We start from the raw sequence: 16865 nt of genomic DNA on the forward strand, positions 1-16865 counted from the left end.
AACATACAGTGTTGTATTGATTTCAGGGGTACAACAATGTAATGATTCAATAATTCTCTACAGTGCTCGGTCCTCACCATGATAAATGCACCGTTAATCCCCCTTCACCCATGTCACCCGTCCCACCACCCAGCTCCCCTCTGGTGACCATCAGTTTGTTCTCTGTATAAAACAGGCTTATTTTTGGATTAAAGTTTTGCCTTTGCTTTTTCCTTAGATTCTAACTACTGAACAAGACACCAAACCTATTGTCACAGACTATTTTTTGATGGAAGAAAAATATTTTATATCTAAAGAAAAGAATGAATGCAGGAAACAACCATTTCAGAGAGTCATCGGTCCAGAAGAAGAGATCATGCAGATTTTAAGCAGCTGGTTTCCAGAGGAAGGATATGTTGGCAGGATTGTCTTAAAAACCCAGCAGGAAGTAAGTGTGTCCTACACCATAACAACTCAGTATGTGACTAACCACCTCACCACTAGCCACCTCCTTAATTCAGAATTTCTTGTAATTGAAGTTGCTTTATGTTCTTCCTCTTAAGTAAATGTGCAGAAATGATTTTATTCTTCTGCATGTATCAAGAATGTTCTAAGCTACAGAAATTCAGTCTAAAAATTATCCTTTGTGTAAGAAAGGGAGCAAGAATTCAAAGGATTCCTTTTGCATGCCATCGGGGTAGGTGGGTCCAGGATTTGATTTATGTGCGAAGAGGCATTGTCTGAAGGGTCGTGGTAATGTGTCACGCTAGTCCCATTGGTGTTATACATTTAGAGATTGGTTTCATGCCTACTAAAGTTTTGGCTAATAAAACGTTCTGTGCTTATAGGTAAAAACAACAGTAGTTCCTTGAAAATATTCTATAACTTCAGAAAAAGAATAATCTCTCAGCCTTAGCCAGAATTAGTAAAAATTAACATTACATTCACTAACATTCCCGTGGTCACTCCCACGAAGGAAACAATTCTAACATTGTTAGCTCCTGTTGGACTTCGTGAATGAAGCACTGATTTTTTTTTTCCAGAATAAACTGATGAGAGTCCACTAGCTTACTGCCATTTTTTAAAATGACGTATAAAGTCATTGCCTCAGTGTAGACAGTCATGCCTCATGATATGTCAATAATGAAGGAGTTGGGTCAGTTCAACAATTAGAGTAAACAATATTTATTGAGCACCTAATATGAGCCAAGCCCTGCTCTGGGCACATGATTGCTCCTTTGGGGCATGTAATAGAGCTTGGTTGGCACAATGCCCATCAGAGGCCATGATGTTGGGACACAGTGGAGATGATAATGAGGCAGTTTTCAGCATCATATGCTACTTTTTTACTGTGTACCTAATTATGAACATGGCCTACAGCCTCCATGGAGCTACAGCACCTGCTCTGGGAGCCACAGCCATTGCCTTTCTTCCTAACCTTGCCCTAGACCATGAAAGGACACTTCATTTAGGCAGAGAAATATAATTGTCTCCCTAGCCTCCTCTCCCTCTCAGACATTCACATTGTAAAGACAGGTAACAAGCAGTTCTAATAATTATAGCTTTATGAGAAAATATCAGAAGGCTTACCTGGGCTTTGGAAGCCATCTTCAATTTCTCTCTACATTTTTTCTTATTATTCTTCATTGTCTTGCCTCATTCTCTAGCTACGTGTAAAAAAACTACTCTCTAAGTGATAATGTCAGTAAGTGAATTTTCAAACCATTTAGTTGTGTAATGACTTACACTGTTTAAAGTTCTCACTCACTGCTTTCAATTGAGGGAATGGAAACCATCTCACACATAAGGAAATGGAGGTTCACAAGGTTAAATAATGATAAGGTAAGACATAGAACTCACATCTCTGGCTTTCCGGTTCCCCACCCTGCACTCCCCATGCTGGTCCTGAGCCAACACTCTTGGGCACTGGTGCCCAGCACTGTGGGGGCAGCAGGAGGCAGCAAGTAGGAGAGAACATGGGCAGGCTGTTTTGAGTGTCATATAGCCAAAAGGGCTGTGGAGGCTCAGAATGCCCATCTCCAACTTAAAATGCACAAGGGGCACCTGAGGTACATTGGGTTAAGCTTCTGACTCTTGGTTTTGGTTCTTAACATGATCTCAGGGTCCTGGAGTCGAGCTCCACATAGGGCTCCACACTGAGCATGGAGTCTGCTTGTCCCTCTCCCCGCTGGCACTCTCTCTCTCTCTCTCTCTTTCTCTCTTTCTCTCTATAATAAATAAATAAATTAAATAATTAATTAAAATATTTGAAATGTATATGAAAGGGGTTCCTGGGTGGCTCAGTGAGTTAAGCATCTGCCTTTAGCTCAGGTCATGATCCCAGGGTCTTGGGATGGAGCCACACGTCGGGCTCCCTGCTCAGCAGAAAGTCTGCTTCTCCCTCTCAATCTGCCTGTAGCTGCCCTGCTTGTGTTCGCTTGTGTTCGCTCACTCTGTGTCAAATAAATAAATAGAATCTCTTTTTTTAATAAATAAAATGTATATGAAAACAGGCTGTAGAGACCTGAGGAATAAATATTTAATAAGGGCTGGTGGAAGAGAAACATTCTGAAGAATACAGGGGATAAATTAGAAAGGAAGGCTAACAAGCATTTTCTGATGGGGAAAATACAGTAAGCTCTCCTGTATAATGCCTTTGTGGGAGGATTTTTTAAAAGATTTTATTTATTTATTTATTTATTTATTTATTTATTTATTTATTTATTTGAGAGAGAGAAAGAGAGAGAGCAGGAGTTGGGGAAGGGGCAGAGGGAAAAGCAGACTCCCCACTGAGCAGGGAGCCTGATTCGGGACTTGATCCCAGGACCCCAGGATCATGACCTAAGCCAACGGCAGGCACTTATCCAACTGAGCTATTCAGGCGTGGAGAGGTTTTTGAAGTGACTGTCATGTTCCTGCTAAGATAACAAATCACATTTAAAGTGTTTAGGTTGGGACGCCTGGGTGGTTCAGTCGTTGAGCATCTGCCTTCAGCTCAGGGTGTGATCCCGGCCGGAGTCCTGGGATTGAGTCCCACATCAGGTTTCCCTGCATGGAGCCTGCTTCTCCCTCTGCCTGTGTCTCTGACTCTGTCTCTCTGTGTCTCTCTTGAATAAATAAAATCTTAAAAAAAAATAAATAAAGTGTTTAGGTTGACCTGGTACATAGTGACACATACAGGTACATATTTGCTGACTGAATACATGAATTCAGCAGTTATTGAGTGAGCAGATACTAGCATAGTCGATAGGTCTGAGCTATAAGTATTTCCACTTATTTCATTCTGTGGAACTCGTGAGATAAAAGTAGTTTGCTCACATATTTAAAGTCTCCAAACTGCTATGACCTCTGATCTCTTCTGCCCGCCTGCCTGCCCGCCTTGTATAGTTGTCTCACCTCCTAGGCTCTCAGGTGGTCAGGATCACATCTTCCTGCCGTCAGTATGCCCTCCTGTGACACCTCCTGGATGTGAAATCAGACAGACCTGGCTCTGCCACAAATTAGATGACCTTGGACAGCTTGTTTAACTTCTGTAAACCTCTGTTCCCTAACCTGTAAATCTGTAATAGAAACTACTTTACCTGATTAAAAAAGATTAACATGAGACTCATGCCAAACATATAGACCATATGTAGAAAAATGTTTAGTAAAAGCCTAAAGAGCTTCAAGAGAAGGCTGTTGTTCTGGCCATAGAAGCTGTGCCTTCTAATGCGGCAGAGAACTCCTTGCAAACAAATAGGTTCTGAGTGAGGTTCCAAGGAGCTCTCTTGAAAGTCATGCTTATTGCATAGTTATTTATTGAGGTATTTTATGTGTCTATTAGAACCTTTTTTGTTTTTTTTATGCTTGCTTGCTTCGTGGTTTTCAAGATACAGATTATAAATTGTCAGATGAATTACCACCCAACCCCACTCTCCAACTGATTAAATATATTATGATCAACACAGTGATATATTACACAGCTAAGTCTCTAGGAACTGACACGAAATGAACACCACAGTCTTTTAAGTAGGGACAAAAAACAAGTTGCAGAACATTATGTGAAGTTAATATAATATAGACAGTAACTCCCCCCTCCCCAACACCCGTAATATAACAAATGGGGGCCAGAAACAAGTCATGAAAACTGTAGAGACCATGACTACAAGATTAAAGAAATGATTGGCGTGAGCCTGTGGGCTGATTGACAAGCTCCAGGAACCAGTCCTTTCTGGTCCTGGCTGTGGTTTGGCGCCACCTGGTGACGATATCCATTCTCACTTTTATATCAATGGGGACAATTCTGGGTCCCTAAGGCTGGTTGGAACTTCCAGAATAGTGACAGCGATTCTTGGATTTCTCTGGTTTGTTAGCACCATTTCAGTGGCTTGATCTGAGGAGATTAGGCTAGGAAACTGTTGAAGATCAAAGGACCTTCCTGCTAAATGCTCACTTCCTGAGATGGGGTTGTCCCTCCCTCCTTTAGACCTCCCCCTTGCAGAAGCTAACCTACCCTTTATTTGAGACTAGAGCTAACAACAAACAGGAGCTATTTGGTGATTATATTATATCTAAATTCACACAATTCCAGGGCTTCATTGTATATACGTGTTCACATACACAGAAATACATATATCCATAGCAGATGTTTAGAAGTATATATGACCTAACAACAGTGGGTTTTTTGTAGAGAAGACAAGAGGAGTGAAAAAGCTGATAATAGGGAAAGTATGGCTTTTTATCAATATATTTCTATACTGTTTGAAAGAATTTTAATAAGGTACATGTCTATAGATACATCTAAATATACTTAAAGTTACATGTGTAAAATTTACTGAAAGCCAGTTCACCAAAGCCAATTAACCTGATGATCAGTTGTCTTAATTATTGAGAATTTTGTCAATATTCGTTTCAGGGTATCCTACCTCCAGCCATTGTTTCAGCCTTTTCACCACTGGTTCTTTTCTTCCAGCCTGGCTGAGGGGCAGTTTGCATGTTTCATTGTTCAGGTATCTAGCATTTCTTAAATGTGTAGGGAATGGATGGGCTTTCTCTTAAATATAATTTACTGTGTTCTTATTTGGCTTTTGGTAATTGGCAATTTGGTACATTGTCCTTTTACAAATATATCTCCAGTTGACTTGGACCCAAAATCTACAGGTAGTAGGAGTAGGTGTACTGGTTTATTGTGAGCCAGACCTTAGCAGTCTGTCAACATCAGCAGAAATACCTACATTGGGACCCCTGGGTGGCTCAGTGGTTGAGCTTTTGCCTTCAGCTCAGGTCGTGATCCCAGGGTCCTGGGATTGAGTCCCGCATTGGGTTTCCCACGGGGAGCCTGCTTCTTCCTCTGCCTGTGTCTCTGCCTCTCTCTCGGTCTCTTATGAATAAATAAATAAAATCTTTAAGAAAAAAAGAAAAATACCTACATTACTTTCTTTCCCTCAGAAGACATGGGTATTCCTGTGGAATCATTTATGAACTATTAAAGTGTATGAAATAGAAAGCTGAGAAATGGTTTCTACATTGCCCAGATACAGCTCACGTTTCCACTGTGGGTTTTTCTTTCTTGCTGTACATCCTCTTACCATTTACTCATACTTTTCTTCTTTTTTAAACACAGAACCTAGAAGAGAAAAGCATTGTTCAAGATGACAAAGAGGTGATCTTGAGCTCGGAGGAGGAGAGCTTCTTTGTCCAAGTGCATGACGTTTCTCCAGAGCAACCTCGGACGGTCATCAAAGCGCCCCGTGTCAGCACCGCTCAGGATGTCATTCAACAGGTGAAAGCCTCCCCCTTGCTTGTCTCAGTCTGCTCCTCAGTGTAAATCACTGGGACAAATCAGACGTCAGCTTGTCTTATGAATGAAGTTCTAGAACAATGGAGAAATGAAAAGGGAGAGTGTGTCTCTAGGTTGGGATACTAGTTCATTCCTTTAACAGACACTGGCCTAGTATCTGTTGGGAGTCTGGCTCTCTGTGGAAGGGTTGATAACAGATTTAAGAGGGGACTCCACAGAGTAGTAATTTCATCATCTCAGAAATGCTTAAGCCAGGCCCTGGTGACTGTTTCTTAAAGATCTTACAGAGGACATGCTGGAGGCCTTCTCTGGCCCTCTCGCTCCTCTAAGTCATGCTTCTTGGCATAGATGGTTTCAAAAAACTGTATCTCCTTTCTTCAAGCCTCGTGATGGTTTGTGTTTATTAAATGCCCATTTGAGAAGTGGTAAAGCTAATGGTTCATGGCACAGACTCTAGATCAGATAGCTCCAGGATCAAATCCCAGCTCTACTTCCTAGGGCCTCAGTTACAGTGGTGTGCTGGGAAACCAGCTCTCCTAAAGAAAAAAAAAAAAAAGCCCTAATTGATTTTTAGTATTTTGCCAATTTCTTCCTTCCTTTCTTCCTTTTCTTTCTTTCTTTCTTTCTTTCTTTCTTTCTTTCTTTCTTTCTTTCTCTTTCTTTTTCTTTCTTTCTTTCTTTCTTTTTTTTTTATTTTTTTGATTTTATTTATTTGAGAGAGGGAGAGAGAGAGCCTGAGCATGAGAGGGGGGTAGGGGGATGCAGAGGGAGAGGGAGAAGCTGACTCCCTGCTGAGCAGGGAGCTTGATGTGGCCAATCCTGAGACTCCAGGATCAGGAACTGAGTTGAAGGCAGACACTCAGGACCTGAGTTGAAGGCAGACGCTCAATGGACCCCTAGTATTTGCCAATTTCTGTTGCATGGATACTGCAGCATGTCTGATTTTATGGCCTGTTCGAGTTGGTTCCAGCACACTATATTATATACTGGGTGGTAAGCTACTGCATCGGTAACATGGAGATAGTATAACAGTACTTTCCACACAGAGTTGTTGTGAAGATTAAATCAGTAAATATACATAAGGCGTTCAATGCCTAGCACCTGGTAAGCACTATTTAAGTGCTATTTGCTATTACTACATTGATCAGGTGGTTAATATTTTCCTCCTTAATAGAGTTTGACTCTAAAAGAGACTAGACATGTTTGTTTGTTTCCTTTATCTCCCAAAGTATAGTACGTATCTGGAACACAGAAGGCCCTCACTAAACATTTGATGAACAAGTAAATGTATAAATGAAAGATGATCTTGTACTAAATGGGAAGTGAGACCAGGCAAATTACGAAAATGCCTTCCGCATCCAAGACCCTGTGACAAGGAGGCAGCCTGCTGGGACAGAGAGGCTCCCAAGGGTTAGGACTCTGTCCCTCATGGTCTCTGTGACCTTCATGTCCATGAGGCTTGGTGCATGTAGCAAGTCCAGTAGAAGTCCTTACTCTGTTACTCAGTAGCTGTGCATTCTCTGGAATCTGCTTAACCTCCATACATTTTTCTTGTCCAAAAATGGGGTAATATGTAAATCAGGGTCTGTTGTGAAGCTTCATCAGGTAACATGGGAAAGCATATTATACGCAACAACCACACAAATGTCAAATGAGGGATAGGACGATACAATCTGAAAGTTCCCCTCCTTCTCTAAAAGTTGGTGACATGTTCCCACCTTAGAGTTTCATTCGGAATGGATGCAGGTGCTGGAGATGATGTGTCAGTATCCAGTTGACCATCACTTATCTTTCAGACCTTATGCAAAGCCAAATATTCCTATAGCATCCTGAGTAACCCCAACCCGAGTGACTATGTGCTTCTGGAAGAGGTGGTGAAAGATGCTACCAAGAAGTCCTCCACCCCAAAGTCCTCCCAGCGGGTCCTTTTGGACCAAGAGTGTGTGTTTCAAGCCCAGAGCAAGTGGAAAGGTGCTGGAAAATTCATCCTCAGGCTAAAGGAGCAGGTGCAGGTAAAGTTCAAAGCTCTCTTGCTCTCTCCACAAAGGATCTGATGTTCATAACTACGTGGTAATCAAATCTGGGAACTCGTGAAATCTAGGAGAAAGTTTCAAAGTCAAGGAATATTGTTGGGAGAAAACTGGCTTTGTTTTTACTACATGAAGAGAAATGTCCTGCTGTGGTTAAGCGGTCCTGAGACGGGATTCCCACAGCACTTCTTCCCAAAGCTCTCCTGAGAGAGGAAGAAGAAAGGGCTCCATGATAGCTTGTTAGGTGATTGAGGATCCTGACTTTTACCTTATACCCATGGAAAGTTTTTTTTACCCCCACAGGCATCCCGAGAAGATAAAAGAAAAGGCATTTCTTTCGCAAGTGAATTCAAGAAGTTCACCAAATCAACTAAACAGCCCCGAGGACTCACATCTTCTCAGGTCTTGGCCTCAGAAAGTGTCCAAAACAAGGAGGAGAAGCCCACAGGCAGCTTGTCCTCCAGTGATACCACAGACTCCCGACAATAACCAAGGTTGGCATGTTTTACCCAGGTAGACTGAGTCATTGCACCATTTTGAAACAGGGGCCCATCTATACTACTGTACAAGGCAGCAGGCCCAGAGGAAGATGACCCCTGAAGTCAGATGGGAATTGTACCAAAAAGCAGGAAAAGGGCTCTGAAGATCCATGTACTTTTAGCATTTATCATTTTAGACCACTTGTAGATAACTAAACAAAGGCCCCGAGAGGACAACAACTTGCCCAAACTACTACATCAGCCTCATTTTTGTTCAGACCTGGAACTGCCTTAATTATCTGTCACTAATACAGATATTCTTGAAGGACTGTTGTGGGTCATTCAACTCTCATGCCCTTGCATTTCTAATTTCATGCTGTCCATTTTGGGGTTTGATTTAGCCACAATGACCTCACCTTAGTCTGCCTCAATTAAAAAATAAAAATCTGGTATTCAAGATCTTATGGTTAGAAAGAAAGCAAAATTGCCTAACAGCCTCTATCTGGAAACGGCAGTAAAGTCAGCCTTTGGTTGCCTGCCCATTGCAAGGTATCTACAGAGTAAACTTTGTTCCATCTTTAAACAAATTATATGGAACCCCAACTCAAACAAAAACAAAAAACATAAGGAAACCAAGCATAGATTTTTTTTCATTTAGTTTCTTAATGAACCCAAGGGATTAGTAAAGCTCACTCTTTACCTGTGCCATTGTAGTTCTAAAATTGAGAGACTGCTAGCATAGCGAAGGCATTGCGGCTTACACTGCAGAGCTTCGTCTGCCTTTATCACAGTCAGGAATTTCTTACATAAAATCATAGAAGCTCGCAATTAAAGAATTCATTGATACCTTTTGGCAGGACCTAATCTGATTTACACGAGCGCAAAAGAAGGCCCAATACACCGAGCCCATGTTTATAATTTAAGGAGAAAGTCCTGAATTCATGGTCCTCCATACTACAAATGCCTTCAAAACAACCCCCTCCTTCAGAGTATGAATCATGTTATGAACTCTTGTACAGATGATGCCCTCAAAAAGGCATCCTTGTGAGGACTTTCTGTGCTCATGAGTCCAGTTTTGTGTTTTTACTGCTTTCTGAGAACATAAGGTTTCATGTTACTCAGATTTTCACCCCTGAAGTTTTAAGAGTTAGCCCTCAATAATTTAGGAACTCCTGAACAATTATTTTATCTTACTCTTTTATCTGGAATAAGGCAGAGTTGAAGTAATTCCACCTTTAAGAAAAGTTGAAGTTTATTGTGATTAAATTGGATTGTGATTTTTAAAAAATCTTTCTAAAGGATGTGGTGTTCCAGGGCAGAAATAGGCTCGTGTTCCACCTCCCAGGAACATCATGTTATAACACTGTGAGTTTATGGCAAATAGTCTCTCCTTCCAAAGCAGCCACCAGACCTGAGGGTTTCTCTTGAACAACACTAAACCCGTGCTACACTGCAGATGTTTCTGCTCCTTCATTTTAAATATACTAACAGGCTTATGTATACCACTTTACAGGTGAAGATCTTTTGGTAAGAAGTTAGTCAAGAGTGAACATGATGGAAACAAATATAATTTCCTTACTTTCATTACACTTCAACTGGAAATTGATTTCTGAACTGAAGCCTTCTTCACTCATGATGTGAGGTCCATGCTGAGGTCAAGCAAAATGACACAGGGCTACCTACCAACCAGTTTCTTGATGAATACAGCAAAGAAGCCCAGGAGATTGCCATTTTACAAATGTCAACAGTTGGAACATTGCTAAGCTGCTTGTAGTAACAGACTTAGAGTAAGGGTCAGCAAACTTTGTCCATAAAGGGCCAGACAAGAAGTATTTTAGGCTTTATGGGCCATATGATCTCCGCTGCAGCTACTCAGTTTGGCTGTTAACAGTGCAAAAGCAGCCATAGACCATCTATACATGAGTGTGGCTGTGTTCCAATAAAACTATTTACAGACACTGAAATTGCAATTTCATAGGATTTTCATGTCACAAGTAATCCTCTTTGGGTTTTTTTTTTTCAAGCATTTAAAAATGTAAAACTATTCTTAGTTCAAGAGCCATACAGAAACTGGTGGTGGGCTGGATTTAGCCCAGGGCCATGGTTTGCTGACCCAACTTAGAAAACTGGGAACAAGAGCCACAGTGGTCTGAACACAAGCAAACTAGCTTTCATCACATTCATGGCTGACAATCGGAAGCTTTGGGGCATTGCAAATGTAAATATATCCTGTAAGATTCATTAAAAAGTAAAATGTAGTTTCTATATTGTGCACCATTAGTGGACTCTTTGGCATTTCTTTTTATGTAGAGAATGATGGATTTTTTTAAGTTTATTGCTTATGTATTCACAGATTATTCCACTTTTGGTTTTCACAGACTGAATTTAGAATGATGTATAAATTAATTATCTTCTGAGTTGTGACATCTTAACAAGAAATTTAACCATTTCTTAAAGCAAAAGTAGACTGAGTTGGTGTTCGAATTTATTTATTTTGCAAGGTTTGTACTGACACTGTACTTATGTATTTATTATACATAGCTTTCTTGATATTGCTTATGGATTAGAAGCATCAGTGGTTCTATTTGAAGACAAATCTCCTAAAAAGAAAAAATATGTGTTCTCTGAATACCTGACATGGAACAGAATTTCATGTAAAAAAAAAAAAAAAAAAAAAGCTTTAACTTTTTAACTGAAGAGCTATTGATCCAAGCCATAATTGCTATTTAAGGTAATTACCTTTAAAATCTTGCTGTATAAACTATCACATAAGCGTAAAGCATTCTTCTCATTCTTGGTATGAAGCAAATTATGACTTTTAAAATGAAATGTGTTCCTCCAAAATCTAAATTTTATCTTTCTACTGGTATTAAAATTTTTTCTTCAAATTATAAAGCACACCAAAAATCCTTTTTCTTTGGAAAGTTTTTGGTTTTTTGGTTCTGTTTGGTTTTGTTTCATTTATTTATTAGCAATTATAAACGTGAATAAAACAGTCCGCAGTTCTTTGCATATTCTAAAATTGGAAGTGTTAAAAAATACACCAGACAGCTTTCACATTAATGGAAGTTCTTACTGACTCAAAGCCTTAATGCTAGCTAGAACAGCCACCATTTGCTGGTGCCAGAATTCAAGCTATTCCAGTTTGATGTGGTTTGCCCAGTGCTACAGGTTTCTCTTCAAGTCCTCAGTCTAGAAGAAATGCACAATACTGCCCCAGTTGGAAAAAATATTCCAGAAACACTCTCATGCTTCTATAAATTTGGCATTTTTTTCTGTTTTGGTTTACCGTGTACTGAAAACCGAGGTACTGGCCTCACTGGCTGGACTCTAAATGAAAACCGTGCAGAGAAACAGGCCGAGAAGCAAGACTCGTCGCTGGAGGTTTAGCCCTTGGCCTTGACACTAAGCTCCAGCCCCACCCCGCCCCACCACCATCTGTAACATAGTTGATTCCGTGGCAGGACAGTCTGAAACTTCTGGGACAGAAGTGAGACTAGGTTTTACAAGTGAATGTATTCCCTATGTCGAACCCAACTTGGTTGTTCATCCCACTTAGAGGTCAAAGTACAAACTCCATTGTATCAGAGTCTTGGGGACACATTTTGCTCAAAATGTAGTGTCCACTAACACGGTGTTTGCCAAATATATGAAATTTTTATTGGTAGCTTCTCTGAACTATATAGCTATGTTGGTATACCAAATGAAAAATTATCCTTTTATTTTGAATGAATCAAATAGCCACTCAGACTGAACCAGTTACCAAGTCATACCTTCCAGACTGCTAAAAATCTGGGTAGCAAACTTTTATCAGTAAAGTTGATATGGAAGAGAACTTAAATATGCAAAGTAGGTTTATTACAAGATTTTGGAGAAAAATATGTTAACACACTTCACTAAAAACAAAGGAGCAGGAGTTCTGTTACTGCTAGGTGATACCAGCTTTACAGAATGTGTATAGCTGGTGAGAAAGGATTAGATAAGAATCCAACATGGTCTGTGATGCTGAAAGAGATTAATTTCCCCTTGATCACCTGTTCATCTGGAATTGGTTGTTTTGCAAAGTAATAGGTTGCGTGAGGTAGTTAAGGAATTGAGGGTAAGTTTGAGGGCAAATCGATAGGAAGTAACAATACTATTTGGGCAGCAAATGCCCTCTTGAGGAAATACCTCTTTTCATATCATCCTTAGCAAGTAATAGTTGCTTAGCAATTCTCCAGTTGGGGGTAGACAGGAAGTGCAACTCAGCAGAAGCGAATTTTTACTTAAATTTGCTTTCATACAAAGGTCTCCCATCTCCATGGCTCGGAAACACTGGAGGCTCACTGATGACGAGGGCCCCCTCCTGCCACACATACTCCTTTCTCAAACGCCATCTTCCCCTTCCTTTTCTCTTTCCTTCTAACTCCATAGACCTGTCCCCTCTGCCCGGATACCCACAGGCCTTGCTTAATTCTGACAAGTCACAGAGCCTGCATTCTGCCTGATAAAACCGAAGTCACTGCCACCACACCAAGAGAAGAGTAGGATTCTCCTGGCTGGGGTCTCATCTCTTACTTGGTGGAGTGAGAGGCAGCCTACAGCCTACAATTCTCTCAATGGCTGCCTCTGACCCCTTGCAGTTGCTTCTTACATGAGCAGTGAAGTGAGGGGACCCTCCAGAAAGTTACCAGAAAAGGAAGATTGCCTCTTACACAAAGTCCAGCCTTAGGTCAGCACCCCCATGATACCGTGTGTTGTTAACAATTTGTATGTTCTTGGCCATCTCTAAGTGTCAATGTCCTAAGGGATCGGTCTTTGGTTGATGGCTAAGGATTGTGACGTGGGATGATCTAAATGTCGCTGAAATACTGAATCTCCATGATTCCCAAGTTATTCATATACATCTCTTGGATGTATAAAATCTCTAAAATAGTCTCCAGAATAGACATGCTCAAGCAGGTCTATGAAACCTTTCCTAGGTATCTGAACTTTGAAATAATTTGCTCTGACACTGAATTGGGTAAAGTTCCAGTTTTTTAAATGTTGTGTGAATGATCTTATCCCAGTCCAGGGAAGCTGGACTTATACATATTACCCCCCACTTCACTTTTAAGTGCCTAGCACAGTGCTAAGTACACAGTAGGTACTCGATATTTGTCTAGTTTAAAAAAAAAATGTTAAGGCTGTGGCGTGTTATAGCCTCAGAGTGTGTGTATGTTACTGTTAATGACTATATTTAGTTCTGAAAATGAAACTCATCAAACAGGCCATATAAGTTTATGCACAAACAGATATCATTCTCAAACCAAAAGAGTAGTTAAATACTAGATGTATAAATTAATGGTCTCACTGTGATTCTCTATATGTGTAACTAGGTTAAAAGCACAATACAAGTGTGAAATAGTTGATGAATTTCTATTTTAAAATGGATTTTTCACCTAAAGTACAGTTTCTGCTGCCAAAGTGAAAGATAAATGTATTTATATATGTTTGGTAAGTAAGTAAGTAAGTAAATGACTGAATGATTCGTGACGTGTATTGGTCCCAGGGAAAGATCCTGTGACCATCCAAAAAACTATTCATAACATTTCTGGACTGTTTTATATCTGAAATGTAGGTTAAAAGCAAATATGTGTATGTTAAATCGTACATTCTCATTAAAATAATTAAGCCTAAAATCACATGTAAGAACATGCCAAAAGATTAACATGCAATGTTGAGCTGATACTCTCCATTAAGCTGGAGTAATAAAGGAACTTTCTATTTTCATTTACTTCATGAGGAAAAAAAGGGGGGGCTTTAAGCTCTAGACCAAAAGAACTGGCTTCTATAGTTTTGAAGACATAAGAGATGTATTTAGTTGGGACTGCTGTGACTTCTTTAATTCTTACGTAAGAAGAGAAGGCAAAAAAAAAGTAGCTGTTTTATTCAATTATTCACAGGAGAGGATATTTATAACCTGTTGTTACAAAAACTTACTTCATAGGCCATTCCTAGAATATGACAATAGCTTAGGTAAAATATTGCTTTTTAATTATATTCATAAGAATAGGACTTTATCTGTACAAAGAGACAAAGAAGAAGGAAGAGAAGGAAGAGGAATAGGAGAAAGAGAAGGAAAAGAGAAAAAGCCCTTCAAGAGCACCATTTATCCTTAAAACAGAGTCAAGTCTTCAACTTGGTTTTCCCACCCAGAGTTCATCCCCCATCACCCTCCAGAGCACATCAGAAAATGCGACGAACTCTGAAGAGACTAGCATCACAAACTTTTTTTGAAAGTAACCATAATGAACACTCTCATTTTCTTACATAAGATCAAACTAGGTTACTTCTTAAAGTGTGTCATTCAGCAAGAGCCAATGAACTTGGCGTCCAATTTCAAGCTATTTTTTTTTCTCAAAAATTTTCCTGAAAATATACTCATATATAGAACTTGTCTCATTTCCATCTATAGTGTTGCAATAAAAATGTACTTATTTCATTTGAGAGAGTTTGGTTATAAAGAGTAGCTGAATGGTAAAAAAAAAAAAAAAAAAAGCAATCTCGTGGTCTTGATTTTTCTGCACTCTATGCCCTTATTTTAATCTAGCAACTGTAATTCAATTAAGTTCACTCCAAAGATCTTTTTTAAACTATAACTTAAGATGTATATTGTTTTTTGGGTTTTTTTTTTTTTTTAGAGAGGAAGAGAGAGAGCATGGAATTCGGGTAGAGGGAGAGAGAGAATCTTAAGCAGACTCCACGCCCAGCGCAGAGCCCGATGTGGGGCTCAATCTCATGACCCTGAGATCATGACCTGAGCTGAAATCCAGAGTCAGACGCTCAATCGAGCCACCCAGGCACCCTTAGATGTATATTAAATCTTAAAAAAGCAATGTCATTAAAAAACTTCAAAATATGGGAATGGAGGGCTTTCAATTCTCCTTTCTTAATTACAATTTCAGAATTAGGGCAGAACCCTGTGCCATGCAAAGGGAAATTCTCCCTCCTCTATGCATTTTCTTAGGAAGCTTCCCTTGTATAAAAAGAGAATGTCCTAAATAAACTAGTATGTCTCTGTGTGCACCTAAACAAACATAAATATACAATAAAGTCCACTGACACTTCACTCTTCTACCGTAGTGATGTTTTCAAATATTTGGTGAAATCCAGAGGCAAGTGAGTAGCTGCTTCACTGCAATGTCTTTTGATTAGTTGATTTAAATCTTCATTCAAAAATGAATCCCCTTGTAAAACTTCATTCTGAAAAAAAAAGTTAAAAGTGACTCATATTAAAAGTTCTTTGCCATAAGCAAAAGCCAAGCCATGAGCAAAACTGAAAATGGCAACAGTGGACCCTGAACCAGCACATGACACCTGATAGTGACAAGCACTGGGTCTGGACCCGGACACATCCTACATGCCTACACTGAACAGAATGGTCTCATGACCATCTCCACAGAGTCCCAATCCCACACATCCAGCCCGTCATCAATTCCTGAACATGGGGAAAAAAAAAAAATCTGTAATGCAATTAGGAAGTTGGAATCAGTTAATAAGACAGTTTTTATTTCATCTTTTAAAACAAAAATAATGAAAAAATCTCACACACCTTTCTTTTGGAACTTAAAGATTCAACGGGAGGATTGAATGTCATTGCAGCCATGCTGTATGTCTCAAAGAGTTCTGCAGCAGATCTATAATCACAGAAGGAATGTAAAGACATCACTCTATCTGGATATCTAGAAAATAATTAGACTGTACCCAAAGAGAAGGACTCATTATTCTAATGCGCAGCCGAGTTTAGCGCCACCTTCAGCCCAGGGCCTGATCCTGGAGACCCAGGATCGAGTCCTACGTTAGGCTCCTACATGGAGCCTGCTTCTCCCTCTGCCTGTGTCTCTGCCTCTCTCTCTGTGTGTGTGTCTCTCTCATGAATAAATAAATAAAATCTTAAAAAAAAAAAAATGCCAGAAAAGGATCATGAATAAGAAAGCTGATGGGTAATTGTTTTCTTCTTCTCCATTTTAAAAAAACAAGGCTGGAGGACAGATAGGACATATGAGGGAAAAAAGTAAATGGCATTTAATAAGGCCAAAGTTATCTCTATTCTGCCCAGAAGGAAAAGGGTTCACAGAAAACTAGAGTTTATGCCTCATTTAGAATGAGGAAGCAGCTGACTTCTTCTGCCATGTAGAAATATACAGCTATTTTGCCAAATCTCCCAGTACTTCAAGAGAAGCTGGAACTTTTATTTTTAGGTGTATTTGTCCAATATTTAAAACATAGCAAAAAATTCAATCTTTGTTTAAACTGAAGAGGCCAGAATATCTGCTGGCCTATGGTCACTTGTCTGTGATCTCCAAATTCAAGAAACCAGGGGCTGCAAGTGAGGAGAAAAATCTACAGCAAACTATTAATTCTGAGCTGTGAGTACATTACAAGGTGTCTCTTACGTCATTTTCTTTTCCATGGAAAAAGGTCATTATTCTTTCAACTGTTTGGTACTTTTGAAATTTTTCAAAGTAAGGAAACTTCTCCCAGCAGGACCCTAACTCTCAATCTGGAGCATCCAATGGAGGCTGGGGGGCAGATGCAGCCGCACTACACCAAGGGGACTGCGAGGCCCATGGAGAG

At 39.8% G+C, this 16865-nt stretch overlaps 2 protein-coding genes across 5 annotated transcripts in view; one reads left to right on the forward strand and one right to left on the reverse strand.

Annotated features, from left to right (window-relative positions):
* PLCE1 (phospholipase C epsilon 1) overlaps positions 1 to 11174 on the forward strand; it is a 310445-nt gene extending 299271 nt beyond the window's left edge. For all 4 annotated transcript variants that reach the window (XM_072739557.1, XM_025990896.2, XM_072739558.1 and 1 more), the window contains 5 exons: positions 218 to 427; positions 5582 to 5740; positions 7555 to 7770; positions 8092 to 8282; positions 9781 to 11174. In XM_072739557.1, coding sequence (XP_072595658.1) covers positions 218 to 427; positions 5582 to 5740; positions 7555 to 7770; positions 8092 to 8277 — 771 coding nt within the window. In that variant the 3' untranslated portion in view covers positions 8278 to 8282; positions 9781 to 11174. The remainder of the gene's footprint in view (positions 1 to 217; positions 428 to 5581; positions 5741 to 7554; positions 7771 to 8091; positions 8283 to 9780) is intronic.
* A 2984-nt stretch (positions 11175 to 14158) lies between these two features.
* NOC3L (NOC3 like DNA replication regulator) overlaps positions 14159 to 16865 on the reverse strand; it is a 32169-nt gene continuing 29462 nt past the window's right edge. Inside the window, exons 20-21 of the mRNA XM_025990905.2 lie at positions 15841 to 15925; positions 14159 to 15491 (exon numbers count right to left, since the gene is read on the reverse strand). Of these exons, the coding sequence (XP_025846690.1) occupies positions 15363 to 15491; positions 15841 to 15925 (214 nt within the window). The 3' untranslated portion in view covers positions 14159 to 15362. The remainder of the gene's footprint in view (positions 15492 to 15840; positions 15926 to 16865) is intronic.

The sequence above is a fragment of the Vulpes vulpes genome, chromosome 15 (genome assembly GCF_048418805.1).
Source record: "Vulpes vulpes isolate BD-2025 chromosome 15, VulVul3, whole genome shotgun sequence".
Lineage (NCBI taxonomy): Eukaryota > Metazoa > Chordata > Mammalia > Carnivora > Canidae > Vulpes > Vulpes vulpes.